The sequence below is a fragment of the Topomyia yanbarensis genome, chromosome 3, assembly GCF_030247195.1.
Source record: "Topomyia yanbarensis strain Yona2022 chromosome 3, ASM3024719v1, whole genome shotgun sequence".
NCBI classification, from domain to species: Eukaryota; Metazoa; Arthropoda; class Insecta; order Diptera; family Culicidae; genus Topomyia; species Topomyia yanbarensis.
The window spans coordinates 260,252,659-260,270,354 of NC_080672.1; the positions used below are offsets into that span (position 1 = coordinate 260,252,659).

The 17,696-nt window shown below is 40.3% G+C and overlaps 1 protein-coding gene across 1 annotated transcript; it reads right to left on the minus strand.

The window, feature by feature from the left end:
• Nucleotides 1-1,176: 1,176 nt before the first annotated feature.
• LOC131692591 (coiled-coil domain-containing protein 6) lies at nucleotides 1,177-16,594 on the minus strand. Its single transcript, XM_058979741.1, has 5 exons — nucleotides 16,104-16,594; nucleotides 5,566-5,706; nucleotides 5,369-5,459; nucleotides 4,388-4,821; nucleotides 1,177-4,325 (listed from the first exon to the last, which is right to left on the minus strand). The coding sequence occupies exons 2-5, from the start codon at nucleotides 5,679-5,681 to the stop codon at nucleotides 3,626-3,628; spliced, it is 1,341 nt and encodes a 446-aa protein (XP_058835724.1). The 5' UTR covers nucleotides 5,682-5,706; nucleotides 16,104-16,594; the 3' UTR covers nucleotides 1,177-3,625.
• Nucleotides 16,595-17,696: the final 1,102 nt, after the last annotated feature.

Here is a 17,696-nt window from a genome sequence, read left to right on the forward strand (position 1 = left end):
ATGAATGTAAAAAGGTGAATTTTTTTCCAAAATGTAAACACAACTGTTGAATTTGTAGATCTAGGTCACCAACAGTCATGCAAAGTCTCTTTGGCCACACTGGCCACCATCGATGGATCCGGAAGCATCCAAATTCAGAATAACGATTATATTGGTTTCTCGAAAATGGCTAGACCGATTTGATCAACTTAGTCTCAAATGAAAGGTGTTGCGACCCCGGAAACTGATATTAAATTCCATCTCCATCCGACTTCCGGCTCCGGAGTTACGGGTTGTGGAGTGCGATCACATAGAAAACTCCGATTCAAACCGATACCGCGATGGTGCTCTTATATATACTTACCAAGTGTAATAAGAATGAAAGACATTTCCATAATGTTATATTGTACGAACCAGCTATTATATATAGTTTGGAGAAATGAGAAAGGCACAATTGCACCTCTCGGTGGATTAATACAGGTTTTTGGCATTGATTTTGCAGTTCGTACAACTTTTTATTGAAAATATTTTTAAACTTGTAAGTATTTAGCCGTTTAATTTTGAAGGTGGCAGTCCAAAGTATGCAAAAAAAGTTATAATCTCACTTTTTGTAAGTAAAACGATAATTCCTCGACGTGTTGCTATAAAAAGCTTCCTGTACGGACAATTTTTGTGCCTAGTGTTTTTTGGAGCCAGAACAACTAACTCCCGTGCGGAGAAAAGGATATCTGCCATTCGCCCTTTTAATTTTACAGTATTCTACTTACTACCGGGCACGAAAATTAAATTAAATACCCTTTTACAGATAAACATTCTATTCCTAATAATCAATGAGACTGTCCACCGATATTTAATCGATATGTTAACGATGTAACCATCAAAAACAGTCAGACAACCACAGTTGATCCCCATCGACAGAATCCTAGTTTCCGTAGTGTACTTATCTGCCTATAATCGCAAGTCAGTCCCATGTAGATAGGAATTCCCATAGAGCATGGGCCTTATTTGCGATTATGGGCAGTTAATTACTCACTGTTCTCCATTTACTCACAACACAAGTTTTGTGTTTCTGAACCGTACAAGTTTTAAGGAAATATAGTTTCGGAACTATTTATGCCCTTGTTAAAAATAGATGTAGTTAGCAACACACGGACTGTTCGGCAACTATGGGTATAGTTTCAACAAAATATTCAAATGTAACGTTTATTACGATTATTTATTCATCAATTATCCTGTATTGTAAAAATTATAATAATAGGTTTAGCGTAAGCTGACAGGCAAAATTTTGTTCACATTTGAAAAAATACAGTTCGATTCACAAAATTCCATTGCCGCTAGTTTTCGAAAACTTTGCTAAAATACACTGAAATATTTGCTTTATTATCTTGCGATTTTAGATTGGATTTTGATGCTGGCGCCAAAAGTTACATTGATCGATGATTGTGAACGAACAGGATACAGTTTACGCGACACAATCTGAGCCGCATACGCATGAAACACATCATCATGATTTTTGTGGCCAATGCCATAGAAGTCGGGTGCTTTGACTATAGCTATGATCAATGTTAGGATACTTCTGACTGAAATCTGAATTTGCAAGATTGTTTGATGATGAGCCAACTCGTAAATGAATTATATTCGACAAAGTGCTTGATGCGTATGGCGGCTAATGGTTAATAACGAGAAACTTTAATAAAAAAAATATAGCAAACTCACATAAAATCTGTTTTTGTTGTTGCGTCTCTTTCACTCTTCACTACGGTTCAAATTGCCCAATAATTCGCGAGCAGTAGAAGCTGGTTTACCTCATTCTTGCATTACCCATTATAATCTTTGATCTACATACGAAGTATGAATTAGAAGTTTGATGTTTGTGTGTCAGTTTCGTGTTTATCATTGTTTGTGTAGCAGTTCTATAAGCATTCAATAACGCATAGAAGAGAGTGAAAGAGAAAACAGTATGTAATGTTTTATACTAGCTTCATACTATCTATTCGACTATACTGTAAACCCTACACTTGCTTGTTGGCTCCGACTTCATAAAGGATACGTTTGAAATCCGTACGTGTTTTTGACGAATGTTGATAATTTAACAATCATGCTTGCGTGTATTTCTGTCCTTTTTTAGCGTAAAGGTTTTTGCGGAGTAGCATTTACTTCTGGCATTACTAAGGTTAGGTATGATCAGTTATAGAAGTTGTTTATTTTAGCCTTTCTCTTGAATATTACATTAGCTGATGCGCATTTTTCTTATGAGCTTTTTGTGTTTCTAGTAAGATGAAAAAAAAATCATATTTCGTTCGTGCTGTTTACATGTATGTGTGTTAATAAGTACTCTCCTGTTCTGTTCTAGTATCCAATTCCTGGAAAGCTGCAAAATCGATACTTCTTATCGCTGCCCTCAATCGGAATCAAATCTATGCCCAATTACCTTGCTTATACTGTCATTTTTACTCTACTCGTTTCAAATATGTTCATCATTCTGAGCAGCACATCCAATGTGTTTGGTAACGATAACTAGCAACATTTTAAAATTCCTCTAGTAGTAGGTAATAGTTTCTTGCTGTAACTTCACTGCGCTTTAATTTTATAGTACGACATTCATTGGCGAAATATTAAATATAAATTGTCTTTATAACACCCAGCGTGTGTTAGGACAACTTGACTGTGCAAAGAAAGGATAGATTGCTTGGCAATAAGTAACTATGGGTATAGTTTCAACACCATTAAGCGAATGAATCTGTTAATCAATTCAGTTGGTTGAATATTATTACGGGGCATAATGAACCATTCTTACATTTCTCGTTCATTTCACATCGAAGATTGTTTATCAAGTAACTATGGCATTTTTGTGTCTTATCAAGATAACTGAAAAAAACAAGCCAAATAATCGTTAAACAATTTCTTGATCGAATTTACGTTGTGTCCAGAATTGGCCTCCTATGAAGAACTGCGATCGATTGTATTGCAAAGACTCGTGGTATCCATTCAAATTTTTACAACACTTTGTTCTGACCTGGCGCCTACGGAATCTTTTCTTGCATTTCCAAGAGGGACCATTTCACTGGGACCCCGAAAACTAAAGTTAGAATATTTTACACTACAGGTTTCATTGCTTTCAAAAATGAATGCGAATCTTAAAAATTCACTCTCATGCCATACAATTGCCACCAACAGCATTCAACCAAGTGACCCGTAACGCCGGTCTAGGAAAATGTCTTTGAGCTTAATAAAAATTACCTTCCGAATTCAGTTAGCCCGTCTTCTGGTGTTATTTTATCAAAATTAACTTCAATATAAATGAGATTGATCCTAACACACTATCACCCTAAGCTCGGCTAGTGCTGAACAAACACCGCAACGCACCCATTTCACTTCTTTTCGTATTTTCGGTGCATTGTCCACTACTGCAGCCATGCGCATTTGAATCGGAGAATTTTGTTTTACAAAATATATGTATATATGACTAATCCGTAAATAATAGATATAAGAAATAGTAAATCAGTAACAGTGAGGGCATTCATGTAGCTCTTTATCGATTCTTGCATGTTGACTTGGTTTTTATTATTTTCACTCTTCTGCGAGCATATCAATCGCACAGGAGATGGTTCATCTCGTCGGATTTGATTACAGTAAATGTATGCAGTTAGTCCTTACACATTGAGGTATCCATTGGACTGGCCGGCTGCACAAAGGACGAATTTCCGCTGAAGGAAATGTTGCTGCTTGTGTTGTATGTTGAGGATGACGAAACGCTACTATTAAGGGAAGTATTTGCACCACCACCGCCACCGCCAGTACCAGCACTAGTGGAAAGCATGGGGAAGTGACCGCTGCCACTGCCAGCTCCAGGATGGCAGTGACCACCCATGCTGTTGTGATGATGCAACACATTCGGAGCAGATGTGTTGAGACCAAGTGGAATCGCAGGTTTGATGAACCGCTCGCTGGTCCGACGAGTAACTAATTGACCGCATGCGTGGCATCTTGTCAGTGCTCCGGGACTGAGTGGTCGATTACTGCTGCTACCAGCACCACCAAAAGCTGAAACACTTTCATTGAACAAGCGCTCCTCCTCAAACTCCAGGGACGATTCCGACTCGGACAAATGCCGGGAGAGTGCTTCGCGGCGTTCCACTTCTTGCTGTAATTTCCTTTGTAGACGCTTATTCTCGTCTCGAATACACTTTTCTTCCTGAGCAAATTGTTGAGATTTCTCCTTGCTCTCCTTTTCCGCGGCGGCTAAATTTCCGCGGAGCTGATCTACCTCCGAGCGTAGGTTCTGAATGTGTGCTGTAAGTTGTGAGGCAGTATCGCTACCGTTCTCGTTACGGTGATTGATTTCCCTACAATGAAAGTAAAAGGTAAAATATTTTGAAAATGTGAAACCGATCCGGTCAAATCATACTTCGGACTAGTGGGATCTGATACGGGTTGATCGAGTTTGATCTGCAGTGAACGTTTTTCCGCTTCCAGCTTATCCATACGCTTCCACAATTTGTTGACGAGAGCCTCCTGTTCCTGCTCCAGTGTATTCTCCAACTCAACCATCTCTCGTCGCAGCTGTTCCAGATGGTTCTGTTTCGCGGACGTTTCCGCTTCCAGTTTTTCAATTTTTCGCATCAGCTTGTTGACCAGACATTCCTGCTCTTGCTCAAGCGTTAATTCGAGTTTACATTTTTCCTGGCGTAGCTGGTCCAACTTGCGCGACAGATCATTGGTTAGACATTCCTCTTCGCGTTCGTAGTGATGAGCAAGTGTTTCCTTCTCTTTCTTCAGTGCCTGGATCTTCTTTAGCAACGTGTTGGAGATGTATTCTTCCTCTTGTTCGGCCTTTGCTTGCTGCAAAAATGATAGTAACAAATATGCATTCAATTAAACGGCTTTTTTAAATTTCGAAATGATGTGTAGAAAAAACTGATTGCGCACATTTTTTTGTGTTTACGTCATTCACTCGATGCCAATGCATAATTATTTTAAAATAATACTGAATGAATTCACATAAAAAAATACAATCGAGTGGAAAATCGGTATAATAACCGTGATCTCGGTGAATGGTCTAATGTATATAAAAATCATATGGTTTGTGCTAATACGAATCTTTTCAAAAGTATTTGGCCCATAAAGAGAAATAAATATGTCAGCAACGGTAGAAGGAAAAATGTAAGAAGCGAATCTAAACAAAAAATAGGAATAATTCATATAACAGTGTCTATATCGAGCCATAATCCATTCATCCATGTTGATCTCAGTAAAAAGAAATAGGTATGAATAACCGGTGATCATGCATTATTTTTTTGTATCAAACCACCCATCGAAGCGAGAAACAGTGAGAGTCAAACATCTGATTTTAGTTAACTATCTAGATCACTTAGGAGACCATACTTACAATGATAACAGAGGCCTGGCGAAGCGAACGATTCTCCTCTTGGATAACCTTAACACGTATCTTGTAGGTTTCAAGTTCAACTTTTAGGACTCTATTATTGGCGAAGAACGGAAACAAACAGAAAAAAAAGATAATTAGCGTGATAGTTCATTTTGTTTCTTACGTTTAGCTGCCACCATAAAAAAGCATATACTTACTTGTTCTGTTGTGTTAGGCTTTCGATGCGCTTCTGTAACTGTTCCCGGGAGACTGGACTGGGTGGCAGCATGGCTCCACCGTCCAGTGAGCTTTCCGACTCACAGGGACTATCCATCGTTAGTTATACCGTGGAAAAGTAGCTGGAATCGAGAGATAGTTTGATCATTTTTTGAGTCACATTATAGGTCTGTAATGTTTCAAGATAAAAAAAATCGGCTGTGTTTCAAGGGTGTTGATCGTGTACTGAATGAATCAACTAGATGTTTGCACTATTTGATCAGAAACATTCATACCTTTCGCGTCACGAAATTATGTTTTACTTTTAAATGATTTCAAATTTCATTATTCGATCGGCTTAAAAAATATTAGTGACTTTTTTTTTAATTTCGATTATAAAAAATTCGTACAATTTGACTGGTTAAGAAACAAATAGTGAAAATGCCTATACATAAATGTCAGTATCTCGGGCTGAGCAGTCTGTAATACCTAAGTGACTCAATCAAATGCTGAGAAGATATTTGTTAATTTTTATATACAACAACATATCCCTTGACACCCATTCGTGCGCTATTCCGGGTTTCTGAGTATTAAGTGAGCACTTGGATTATATTGTTGCATGTATCAATGACGCTCTGCTTTATGCAAAAGGCAACACTCTAAAATCTTGGACTGTGGCTACGTCGATATTGATCAGTATGTATGCATCAATACAGATTGCACTGTACAGATCAGCATGATGTTCTCAAATTGTTGCTTCAGGGAACATTTTTGCAATCTCGTTTGGTTCTGGTCAGTAGTGGAGTACTACGACACTGGCGGTCCCTTTATGCTCACTTTTAATTGGCAAATTGGTTTCTTGTCGTTCTTCTTGTCTCTAGTTTTGTTTCTATTTCTAGTAGTAGGCTGAGAAATAAAACATGCGTGTGTCGTCGGTTGTGTGTCCGACATACAGGGTCGCTCGGTTCGGACACATCGGTTATACTTATTTTAGACCTCGCAGGATGCATTCCGGTTAGCATAGCGACGCGTGCGATTATTGTTGTATTACCTGTATTACGAGGACTTTAACTACGTGGATACTGGCATATTTAGTTAAAAAACTCATGAGACAGCAGAAGTAGTCGCTTTCCGTTGTGCTCTACGGTTCTTTGAATGTCGTGTGAAGTTAACAAGGTGAAAATTAATCGTTTACGTGCCGTTATACAATTAATAGCTCTTTAGGATCGCTCATAGATCGAGGACCCTAATTCTGTACAGCGCTGCGGCGATGGCCCTTCAGCTGGCGCTGTTAAACGCGTGTGGGTATAAATGTGGCTATATGTATATGTGCACATAGGTGTATGCGAATATATGTGTGTGAATGTGTGTATGAGTGTGTATGTATACATGTATACATGCGTCTTTTCATATGGCAGGCATGCATACATGTGTGCATGTGTGTATATATGTGCATACACTGGATATTTGAAAGTAGATCGCGATCGGTGGTCCGGCGAAACTTTGCCTTAGAGGTTGGAGGTAGGTACAGCCCGCGGGGCTATGACTCGATATGAGAAAAGACTAAGTTGTGGTTTTATTTAAAAGTGCATATTAAAAATACTCTTATCTTGTGTTCTTACTGCCCAATTCTCAAACGAATATTGATATCAGACTAGCTCGCACTTTTAGCAATACTCCTACGGCCGACTGTTTGGAGTTGAAATTGCTGTAGTTTAGGGAGAAACTAAATCACTCTCGATGGCCGGCTATCCAGAGTTTAAACACAAGAAAAATCATAACTAAAGACATTTTTGCTCTGAGTATACGTGTACTCGGAGATTAACTATCCCACCGCATAAAACATATTCATTTTGTGGTCGCATTGCCTGCTTGTGGCGAATCCTGGACCTGTACCTGTCCTTCAATCCAACTCCGTAATACCTATGGAAGCGTCGCTGAGTCGGGGGCCTTCCTTAAGTAGGTATTACATCAACATTTCCTACCCTATCCTAAGTATCGGTGAAGATGGTCGTGGCCGGCAATAACGATTGTCATGCTATTGGTTTACTGAACTCATAAGAGATAAAGTTCATTCCCGATCATTTATCTCACAAGCAAGATGAGTTGAGCTACCTATAGGCAACATGATGATCGTTAGTATGCAATCTACGAATAGCACCGTGCTTCGCAACGCAACGCAACGCAACAACAACATATCCCTTGACACCAATGGTGGATGCTTAGACGAGTTACATCTAAGGATAGACGAATTTTTTACATTAATCGTATTCCTCGTCAAGTGGAAAGTCGAATACCTTGGCCACATCGTTAAAAATGCGCTGAAGTTATAAAGGTTCTCCTAACAGGTAATCGCAGGAAAGAATCATTACGTAGATATCCAATGCGGGCTTGACGATCCAAGTATTGTGAAGCAATCCACTCTACAATACAGTAAATCCGAGACGAATACGACTCGAAGGCAGTCCCTCCTGATGCTGAGTGTCGAGCTGTACAATAGTTTTCGTAGTTCAGCAGCTGAAATCTGTTTCACCATGGCAGATGTCAAAGTGCAAAGGGTATGAACCGGCAATAAACAGCATCGACTCTGTCATCCCCGTTCTGATGGTGCGGATTCAAAACAACAATATTCTAGTGTTAAGTGAACCAACGCGCAATAAAGCATTATCGATGTAAATTCGGTTGATGATTTGTCCTGGAGAAGGGCTGAGATTGACGGCGGCTGCGACTTGTGATGTAAAGCACTCATCGGAAAAAAAAACTCTTGAAAATTAGTCGGAGAACAGGCAGATTTCCTTAGTGTCGAATCGATTTTGTTAATGGAGAGGCGCGTCGAGCTCCTCTCATCAGAATCCAGCACTAACTTAGTGACAGGACCAGGGATGCGAATGGTACTGGTAAACTACATATTTTCCGGTACATTTACATTTGCACAAGCCGTGAAAGTGTGGCGCAGTAAAGTTTTCTCTCTCGCTTTTTACATTCTTCTCTGCTCATTCAAAGAGAGAGGACCACACACGAAAGCGTTGATGCCGGTCGTGGCGTAAACGAACCGCATTCATTGTCGTTGTTTGTGGTTAAAATTACTTAATGGACAAAAAATAATAAAAAGTGTAAAATTAGGAAAGAGAAGCTGCACCGCTCGCATCTGGCTGGCTGTGCTAGAAGCAATATTTGTTTGTCATGTGACTGCTTTGCACACAGGCTACCGTACAGTGCTGGGAGTCCTGCAGTAGCGAACGGCAGCAGCGCCATAGGAGAAAGGAGGCAAAAATATTGCAGCCATAGAAAAGGTAGGCAGGTAGACTACCACATTATTATTATTGCTTAGTTCTTTTTCGAGAGTTGTCCTACTGGAGCTGTCGAGCTAGGTTCTCGGAAGGGCTCCCGAGTCAGAATCACTCACTACAATTGTAGACGAGACAGGTAATGTCGCCCACTAAAACACTACTTAAGGCCAATTGCAGCATGCCGTGATTCTGAATGTGATATTCATTGTACGGTTCAGATGTGTGCGGGCGTAGGGACGTGTATCATCGCGAAGGGTTCGAAAATTAACGTAATGTTCAATTAAGGGGGTTTTTAACTAATTTTAAAGAAAAATTTCTATTTTCACGAAAAACGCCTTTTTATGAGATAAAACTTTCTTAATTGCAAAATTATCTCAAAAACTGAACGTTAGAGGTCAGGATTTTTTTTTGCATATAATGTGCATGCAAAATTTAAAAGAAATCAGGTAAGTAGTTGTTGAATTGCAGTTAGCACCCCAAATCTTGTTTTTCCAGAGACGTGTGTGTGTGTTAACCATCCATAATCCCACTAGCCCATAGTGATTTACAGAAATAGATATTTGCATGTATTTAAACTCATCCATGCAGATAGCTTGGTTCAAGGATTTAGGTAGGTGTTAGCTCAATTGATTTTCCGATGACCTATTATACAGCGCCCGACATGTTCCGAGGTCATCGTTCCATCAACCAACCCCGCCTTACTGTAACGTTTGTATCAAATGGATTATAACATTACAATAAGATTTTCGATTCCTTACATGAGGCAAGAACTCGACACGTATTTAAAAGGATTGCTCAGGCTGTTTGAAGCGTGAGAAAAAAGTTGGATATCTTGGGGATATCTGTAGAAGGTTTGGAATGGGACAAAATATGGATAAGCAAGTATCAGTCACTCGCGTAAGTAGGAGACGAGGAAGCAAATAGAAAAACTGGTATATTTTTCTACAGATATATTCTAATTTATGTATACAAAAATCAAATACTTCTGCTGTACTTAATAAGGTACTTGATGTAATTAATGTCGATGTGTACGTACTTAAAGTATTTAAAGTACATCTTTGCGGTAATACAAATATTTTGCGTATGTAAAGTACGAAGGCGCTGTACTTAAAATCGTTTCAGTAATTAAAGTACAATGAATTTGACGCGTACTTTCTTAAATCTTTGCGGTACTTAATGTACTTCAGGGTACTTAATGGCACTTAAAGTAACTTATTATGTAAGACTTTTTGCACTGCGTAGTATTGAAGATTTAGTGCTTGCCCCTCGCTCAAACCTGCTAGTGCTTGCCCCTCGAGCTAATACTTATCGCGCGTTGCTGCGACTTTCATCAAAATAGGAGCAAAACACAATTTGTTGCAAAGCGCCATCTGGCGGGCAAATAATCCCCAATTAATAGCACACAAGCACGCTCTATAACAAACGCCTACTATGTACAATTTTTTACAGCAATCGGTTAAGCCGTTTGGGAGTCTATAAATCATATACATACAAACATTGTTTTTTATAGATATAGATAGATAGATAGATAGATAGATTTACGATTTTTACTATAACTTTTTATTGGCACTACAGTTACGAGAGGAGTGGCAGCACTGGCGAATCGCCCGGACGTGTTGTCGTTAACGTCCAATATTTTTCAAAGTGTTTCAGTGATATTCAATATATTCAACAAGAAAATGAAGTCAATCGTTTAGTAGGTAGTTTTTCCTGTTGAATTACGTGATGATTTTGCATAGAAATTTGTTGTCACAACTTTGCCATTGAAGTATGTGAAACAAGACGCGAAAAAATACGCCCGTTCGTTCCGCTTAGTGCCTGCTGCGCTGCCTGGATCTGAGTAGCTGATGCAACAATTTCACGGATGGAGGAGAATTCTTCACAGAAATCTCATGAATTTATTTCTTCAGAACTGGTGAGATCGTTTCATGTCATTTTTCATAAATATTTTCTTTTTTGTGCATACATGCCAGAATCAAAAATATTTTTCATTCTGGAAGTGCGAATATATTGAAAATATCAAATTGATACGTGGACGTATTCGCGCGTGGCTTATTGTATACGAAGGCGGCCTCAGAATGTACGTGTAGGAACAGGCATTCTTGAAATGGGTCGTTGGATGTACAGTAGAGCTATCGCCTTTCATTTCCAGGGCTGTGTACATCTATCGATAAAAACAAATATATCATTACATAGATGCAGACAAGTTTCTTCCATAAAAGCACTGACGGACAGTGGAAAATGGATACACACACACAACATTTTTATTGAAAGTTACGAAAGCACATAAACCGCAGGGTTTCCATCCCTCAAATCATGTTTTTCAAGAGACGTTCTACAAAAAGCTTCGTCACCGAGTCATGGGTCGATATTTTTCCATAAAAAATACAGAATGTTATTGAAATGCTAAATTATAATGAACAAAAGTTTTGATCACCCTTACCCCCTGCTTGAATTTTTCCATGCTATGCTGACCGGGAATGGATGATTCACGTGCGTCGGCAAATTAATCGTACCTTAATTTATCCAATCCTATCTTCCCGAACGAATGCATGATGAATCGAATGCACGAATTGAGCACCGGAAAAAATGACTAACGAATCCCATGAAGGATTACCCACTATTTTATCATATACGCCAGTTCTGCATCCATTCCCTGTCCATCTGTCACAAATACTCAAATTGACACATACACAGACTATTACATAATGATTGTACACTAGTGCTAAAAACCACACTCATTACAACATAACACAACTAATAGGGTTCAACTGTTATATTTTATATGCACCTGCGCACGTTGACGAAGCCGACCAATAAATTGACACACAGTGACTGCCAGTGCGAGTAGTGCTCACAAACACCTCCATTCAACTGTTGAACAAGGTCTACACAGCCCACAGAAAAAGTCAATCAACGGTGATCCAACAATCGGCCACGCCAGTGTGCGCAGGCAGTTGTCTGACCGTTAGTTTGGGCTGGTGCAGCGTATGAAAAAACACAAAACATAAAAAGGGCCAGAAGCCATCTCGGTCTCCTCGATGCACCGAGGCGTAGGCAATAACCATCTTAAAGCAGTTGTCTCAGTCTCGGTTCTTCAAAACTGATGCACAAATAGCTTCATGATGTTTGCAATACCGTCAAACCCGTCAACCTAGGGGAGAGTTTTTTTTATATATTCATAGTATAAATAAAATTTAAATAAAAATTATTGATTGTTCGTTGGATCTAGTTCACGTGACTTTCTATTGCGTGCGGTGATCTTCTTTCGCGGCTGGACAATTTTTACCTGCTCACCTACTGCATCTTAGTTGCCATTAACTTGTCTCATGTCTTTCACGTCAGTCTTGTTAGTTAAAACTTTTGGCAACCGTTTGTGATTCAGGTATTGGTGTGGAAGACTTGGGATTGGTTTGTCGTAGATGAGTGGGCAATCGACTGAAAAGCAGTCTCTTCTGTATCTTCCGCACAAGGTAGTTCATGGTGTGGTCTCTGAGTATAAAAACTTTATAAGTTTGCTCCTTATGGGTACACAGCGTGGTTTGTTTATTAATAGTTCCGAGAGTTTTACATTGTACAGTCAAGTCTTCTCTAAGTATCAGATGTAATGGATTCTACTTCCCCATATTGCTACATGTATTTTGCAATTAGCTTAGAAGGGGTGCGCTGTGATAGATCGTGACGTTTTTACTTCCCGCCCTTAAAAAAGTATCCCACGCCGTACTGCGCTGCTGCCGATTTCAGCGAATGGCGTCGCGCCGATACGCCGCCACCGATTTCGGCGAATGGCGTCGCGCCAATACGCCGCCGGTGAAAATCGCCACCGATAACGATATTTTTAATCGGTGCACATCTCTAATTCTAATACGTATTCTAGCAGGAGCTCGGGCTTACTTTTGGCTTCAGAAATACATTGCTGTGGAAACTGGCGGCACAGACATGTCGCGTGTGCTAACGCGTATGTAACTTTGCGTGTATAAATTCTACATTAAAATCGTTTGTCTTTTGCATATTCGCATGTGTTCTAGAATGATCGCACGCGGACCTTGAATCTGATACTTAATTTTTCGTGTACGGTTCAGATTCTAGAACAAAGCGAGTTCCTCCACATATCACTAGGTACGGTATCGTCAGCCACTCGAGCTGCTCGATTAGTGCCACAACTAGAAGAGCTTGAAGCGAAACGAGCAACGCAGAGTTTCAACCAGGTGCGTCAGTGGATGGAAGAATGTGCCGTTAGATTCTCGACCAATCGAGAAACAACCTCGCTGTCAATGCCGCAGCAAACATCCCAGTTCGAGAGGAACACCGGAGAGTAGCTACCCCGATAGGAATCAGTTATGTCTGGCTCAAATGGCACGTTCCCCATGATGATCGGGGATTTGTGCCCCGATAGGAGCGTGATGTCATAGGTCAGACAAGTCACCAGAGTCCACTATGGCGTCCTTCGGTAATTCATCGTACATCGATGTCAGCAGCAAATCCAGCTAGCCAACACGGTTACTCCGGTCTAAATGCCGGTGATTATAAGCGAGTCCAACCGATGAATACCGGTGCGATCTCCAAAGGAACCAACTTAAAGCAAGCTGCAGCGTGTTAGCTATCACAGCGCTAGCGAGCCCTCGGTCATCGGTGCTCGTGCTACCTGCTAACTCTATCTCATCGGAAACCAGCACAAGCACTAGCTCAATGAATTCAGCTCCGACATTTTATAAGCCAGTGCACAGGAACAGGACACGGAGCAGCACCGTTCTTGTGCATGCCTGCGATTAGCTGACTTCGCTACCAGCAGTTCTGTTACGTTTCCGCCAGTTCAAAGTTGGAATTACAGCAGACATCAAAGAGATGTTCAATCAAATCTCCGCAGATATTCTTGAAGGGTGTGGCAACGTTTGGATCATCATACTCACCCGCCTCAGCACATTTCTTGAAAAACCATAACGCTGAAGAGTTCCGGGAACAATATCCTCGCGCCGTGGAGGGCATAGTTGAAAACCATTATGTGGAAGACAGCTTGGAGAATTTTGAGAGCGTTGAAGAAGCCTTGCGCGTCAGTCGAGAAATACGCATGACACACGAGGAAGATGGTTTCCAACTGAGAAGCTGGCAGTGCAGAAGTGCTAAATGGCTTAGGGGAAACAAAATCAGCTGAAGCGAAGGCACTCATTCAAGGCGGTCGATCCGAGCGCGTACTGGGACTACTGTGGAGTACGGGAGCAGATGAGCTTCACTTCCAACGATGACGAACAAGATCCAGAACATGGTGGAAGGCAACCAATGTCCAACTAAAAGACAGATGCTGAAATGCCTAATGGGTTTCTTTGACCCACGGGGACTTATGAGTTTCTTCCATATCTATCGTAAGATGTTTCTGCAAGACGTCGGACAACGATCGGGAAACCAGTGGGATGATATGGTGAGTGATAGTATCTTTGAGCGTTGGCCGATATGGACAAAACTACCCAGCGAGGTTAGCGTAGTGCGCATACCCAGGTGTTACTTCCACGAAGCAACACTATGATGGACTACAGCTGCACGTTTTTGTCGATGCTAGCAAGGTAGCTTGCTCCGCAGCTGCTTATTTTTGAGTAGTGAATCCTCACGGTGTCGGCGAATGCGCGTTGGTTATTGCGAAGGCGAAAGTGGCACCGTTGGAGACCCTTCGCAGTACCCAGGATGGAATTGCAAGCAGCAGTTTTGGGAAAATAATTCTCGAAACTAACCCGACAGCCACTAGGAGGCAGATGTCCACCACGGACAAGGTAGATCGACCAAATTGAAGGTGAGCTGAGGAGTCTTCGTGCCCTGCGAGCTTCGTGCGACAAGCAGTCATTGACCGAGTGAAATGGAGACAACATCTTGATACAACAAAGGATATCTCGGCCATAAGCGGACCCTATACGAAGCTAAAATATTGTCAATAAAAATATTGACAAGACAACTTCACCAATATTTTCAAAATTGCCTTACACAATCAATATTTTGACCAATAATAGATTTATTGACAATATTTTTGCTCGTGTATTGATTTTGCAGAATTTATTTTTATTTGGATTGAAGAAGTCTTGTCGTTAAGCGGACCCTACACGAGCGGAAATATTGACAATAAACCAATTATTGATCAATATATTGATCGTGTAAGGACATTTTGAAAATATTGATTATGTAGAATTCAAATGGGGTTGACGTATTGAAGTAGTCTTGTCAATATTTTTATTGACAATATTCTTGTCTCGTGTAGGGTCCGCTTTATATTTATTTACAATATTTCTGTCTCGTGTAGGATCCGTTTTAGACTGAATGCCGAGGTAAGTAGTAATCGGCAACAAGGAATTTGCAAAAAAAGAATTTGTTTTTGCCCTTATAGTTATAGGATAGGAGGACTCCCATAAAAGTACTTATTTTGGAAGATTCTAAATCAAACCTAGTTATCGTATGCCGAACTCAAATCGAAGATTTCACCTATTTTGGGTACATTTCCTTTTGCAGTCTTCACTTTGTTGTTTTAAACAATCAAAAACAGCAGCATCAAGACAATGTTTTGCCACTAGTCTTATATGTTTGCAAATTTAAGCATTTTTATGCTAATCTCAATAGGTGTCGAAGCATATTTTGATCTCCTCAAGTAACAAGTCGTATAATCGTATCTTAGACGAGATAGGTTAGTATCAATTACACAAGTCATGCAAATAATCCCAAGATTTTTTTTATTACCAGGAAACACTAGCAAACTATTGTTTATAGGAAAAATTGCAAATTAAATTACGAATCATCTGAATGTAGATAGCTGATCTATTCATGTCTGTTTGCATAAATCAATTCAATTTCTGACTGTTTTAGACATACATATAAATTTGCCGATCTGAATGGTACACAACTCGACCATTCCGGACATTGCAATAAAAGGTTCATTCCTAAAATCGGCACGGATCAACAACTAGAAGAATGGTAATAAGAACGAAACAACTAAAAAGCAAGTGAGGCAAATTGTTCTGCAATGAGTTTCCGAAATCATCTAAAAGTATGTCAACTTTTGGCGAGATTGCATAAAAACAAATCAAGCTATAATTGGCCCCCACATTCAAGAACCGGATCTACTCTGCAAAAAATATGCATATCCTTGAACAGTCTAATAGGTCGAAGAATCGAAATGGATATCCCAGAAAGGACGGATCATATGACAAGTTAGGAGCAGCTCATGCATAAATCTGAAAGGAGTAACTCGAACAGTGCTAAATTGAGGTACTTACGGTTTCTGTCTGTTGTTCGGCTGATTTATCAACAAAATCCCAAATGTGCACCCGAAACAAAATATAGCCTTCCGCTTTAATTCACAAAAAATAAGAATTGTCGCACGAAATTGAAATTAATAACCAGAAATGGCCATTATTTGCGAATTTTTTGCTGTCAAAATGTAATAGGTACAGCAGAAAAGGTACAGCAGAAAAGGGGCAGCGACTATTTGCCGTGTGGAGCTCAAACTGCGGCTGCAGCTCGGCAGTTTTCTCTTTCGTTAGGTTAGAGAATTTACGCACTTTTACTTGCTATTTCCGTCAAATAAATACACTATGAATGACATGGGATTCGGAAGAACACTCTTTCACGATATTTGGCACCCGAAACACAAGATTCAATACGATTTTCTGCAATTTTTTTTCGCAATTTTCCGGGGTACTGCACAAGAGCGAAAACTACGACGAAGGACTGCTTCACAGAAAGTAGAAGCTACATGAAAAGCAGATGGAGAATGGACGAAAGCGTTACACCGCAAACTTCTCGAAAACGATAGTGGCCCAAAAGTTGTCAAAACTGTCAACTTTTGGACCACTATCGTTTTCGAGCGGTTTGTCGTTAATACGAGGGGCAACCCAGCCCAGTTAAACTCATTCCGGAACCGGTTCGGATTTCTTAATGGAGTCATTATGGATTCCAAATCAAATGCAACAACCGATTCCGACTCAGAATCGGTTGTTGCATTTGATTTGGAATCCATAATTACTCCATTCAGGATTCCGAATCAAATTCCGAATGGTTTGACCGGGAGTGAGCAAATTTTCTGGCAGAGACCGCTCTGCTAGATTTCTGTAAGTCTTGGTTTGGCAGCCCTGTCAGATTTCTGCGCGTATCCTGTCAGGTTAGTTGAGCTAGGGCGAACTCGGTTTCGCTCGCGTTTTCTGGCAAATTTTGACAGGAACCGAGCAAAACTCTGGCATAACTCGGACATAAACTGTACAAAGATCCTGGTAATTCCTACCTGGTAGAATTCAGCACGAATCGAGCAAAACATCTGACAAAGATGTGGCAGGAAGCGTGCAGAGATCTTGGCCCAAGGGGTGAGTCGCTTAGAACAATGTGCCATACACACTATTTGAACTACGTCAACACGATATAAGAATACGATTCACAGTACTGTCACAGTCATTTCACCCTTTATTACGATGTGTGGCACAGTGACAACTTAGTTATAGACTTAGTTATAGAAGGCAAACGCTGGCACCGCTGCTGTTCAATAATCATAGGAACCCATGATTCTGTTTGTTGTGATTTTCGCTGTTGTGAATCTGAAACTTTAGATTGTTTTGTTGTAGCTGTAATTAATTTGTTACGCAGGAGTTGCAAGCTAACTAGTCATCGAATTAAGCGGTTAAAAGCAATGGATGAGGTATGACTAACACCGATAATAAATCCGTCGGTCAATATCACTTTTCTTGATTTGATTTCTGGACCCAACTCGAAGCCGAGTATGGCACCATTAACCTGCATATCGAAACATTTTAAAAAAACAAAACCTCTGTAGTCAGTCCCTTGCAAAATTAAACGCCGCAACGATCCGTGGAATAGAG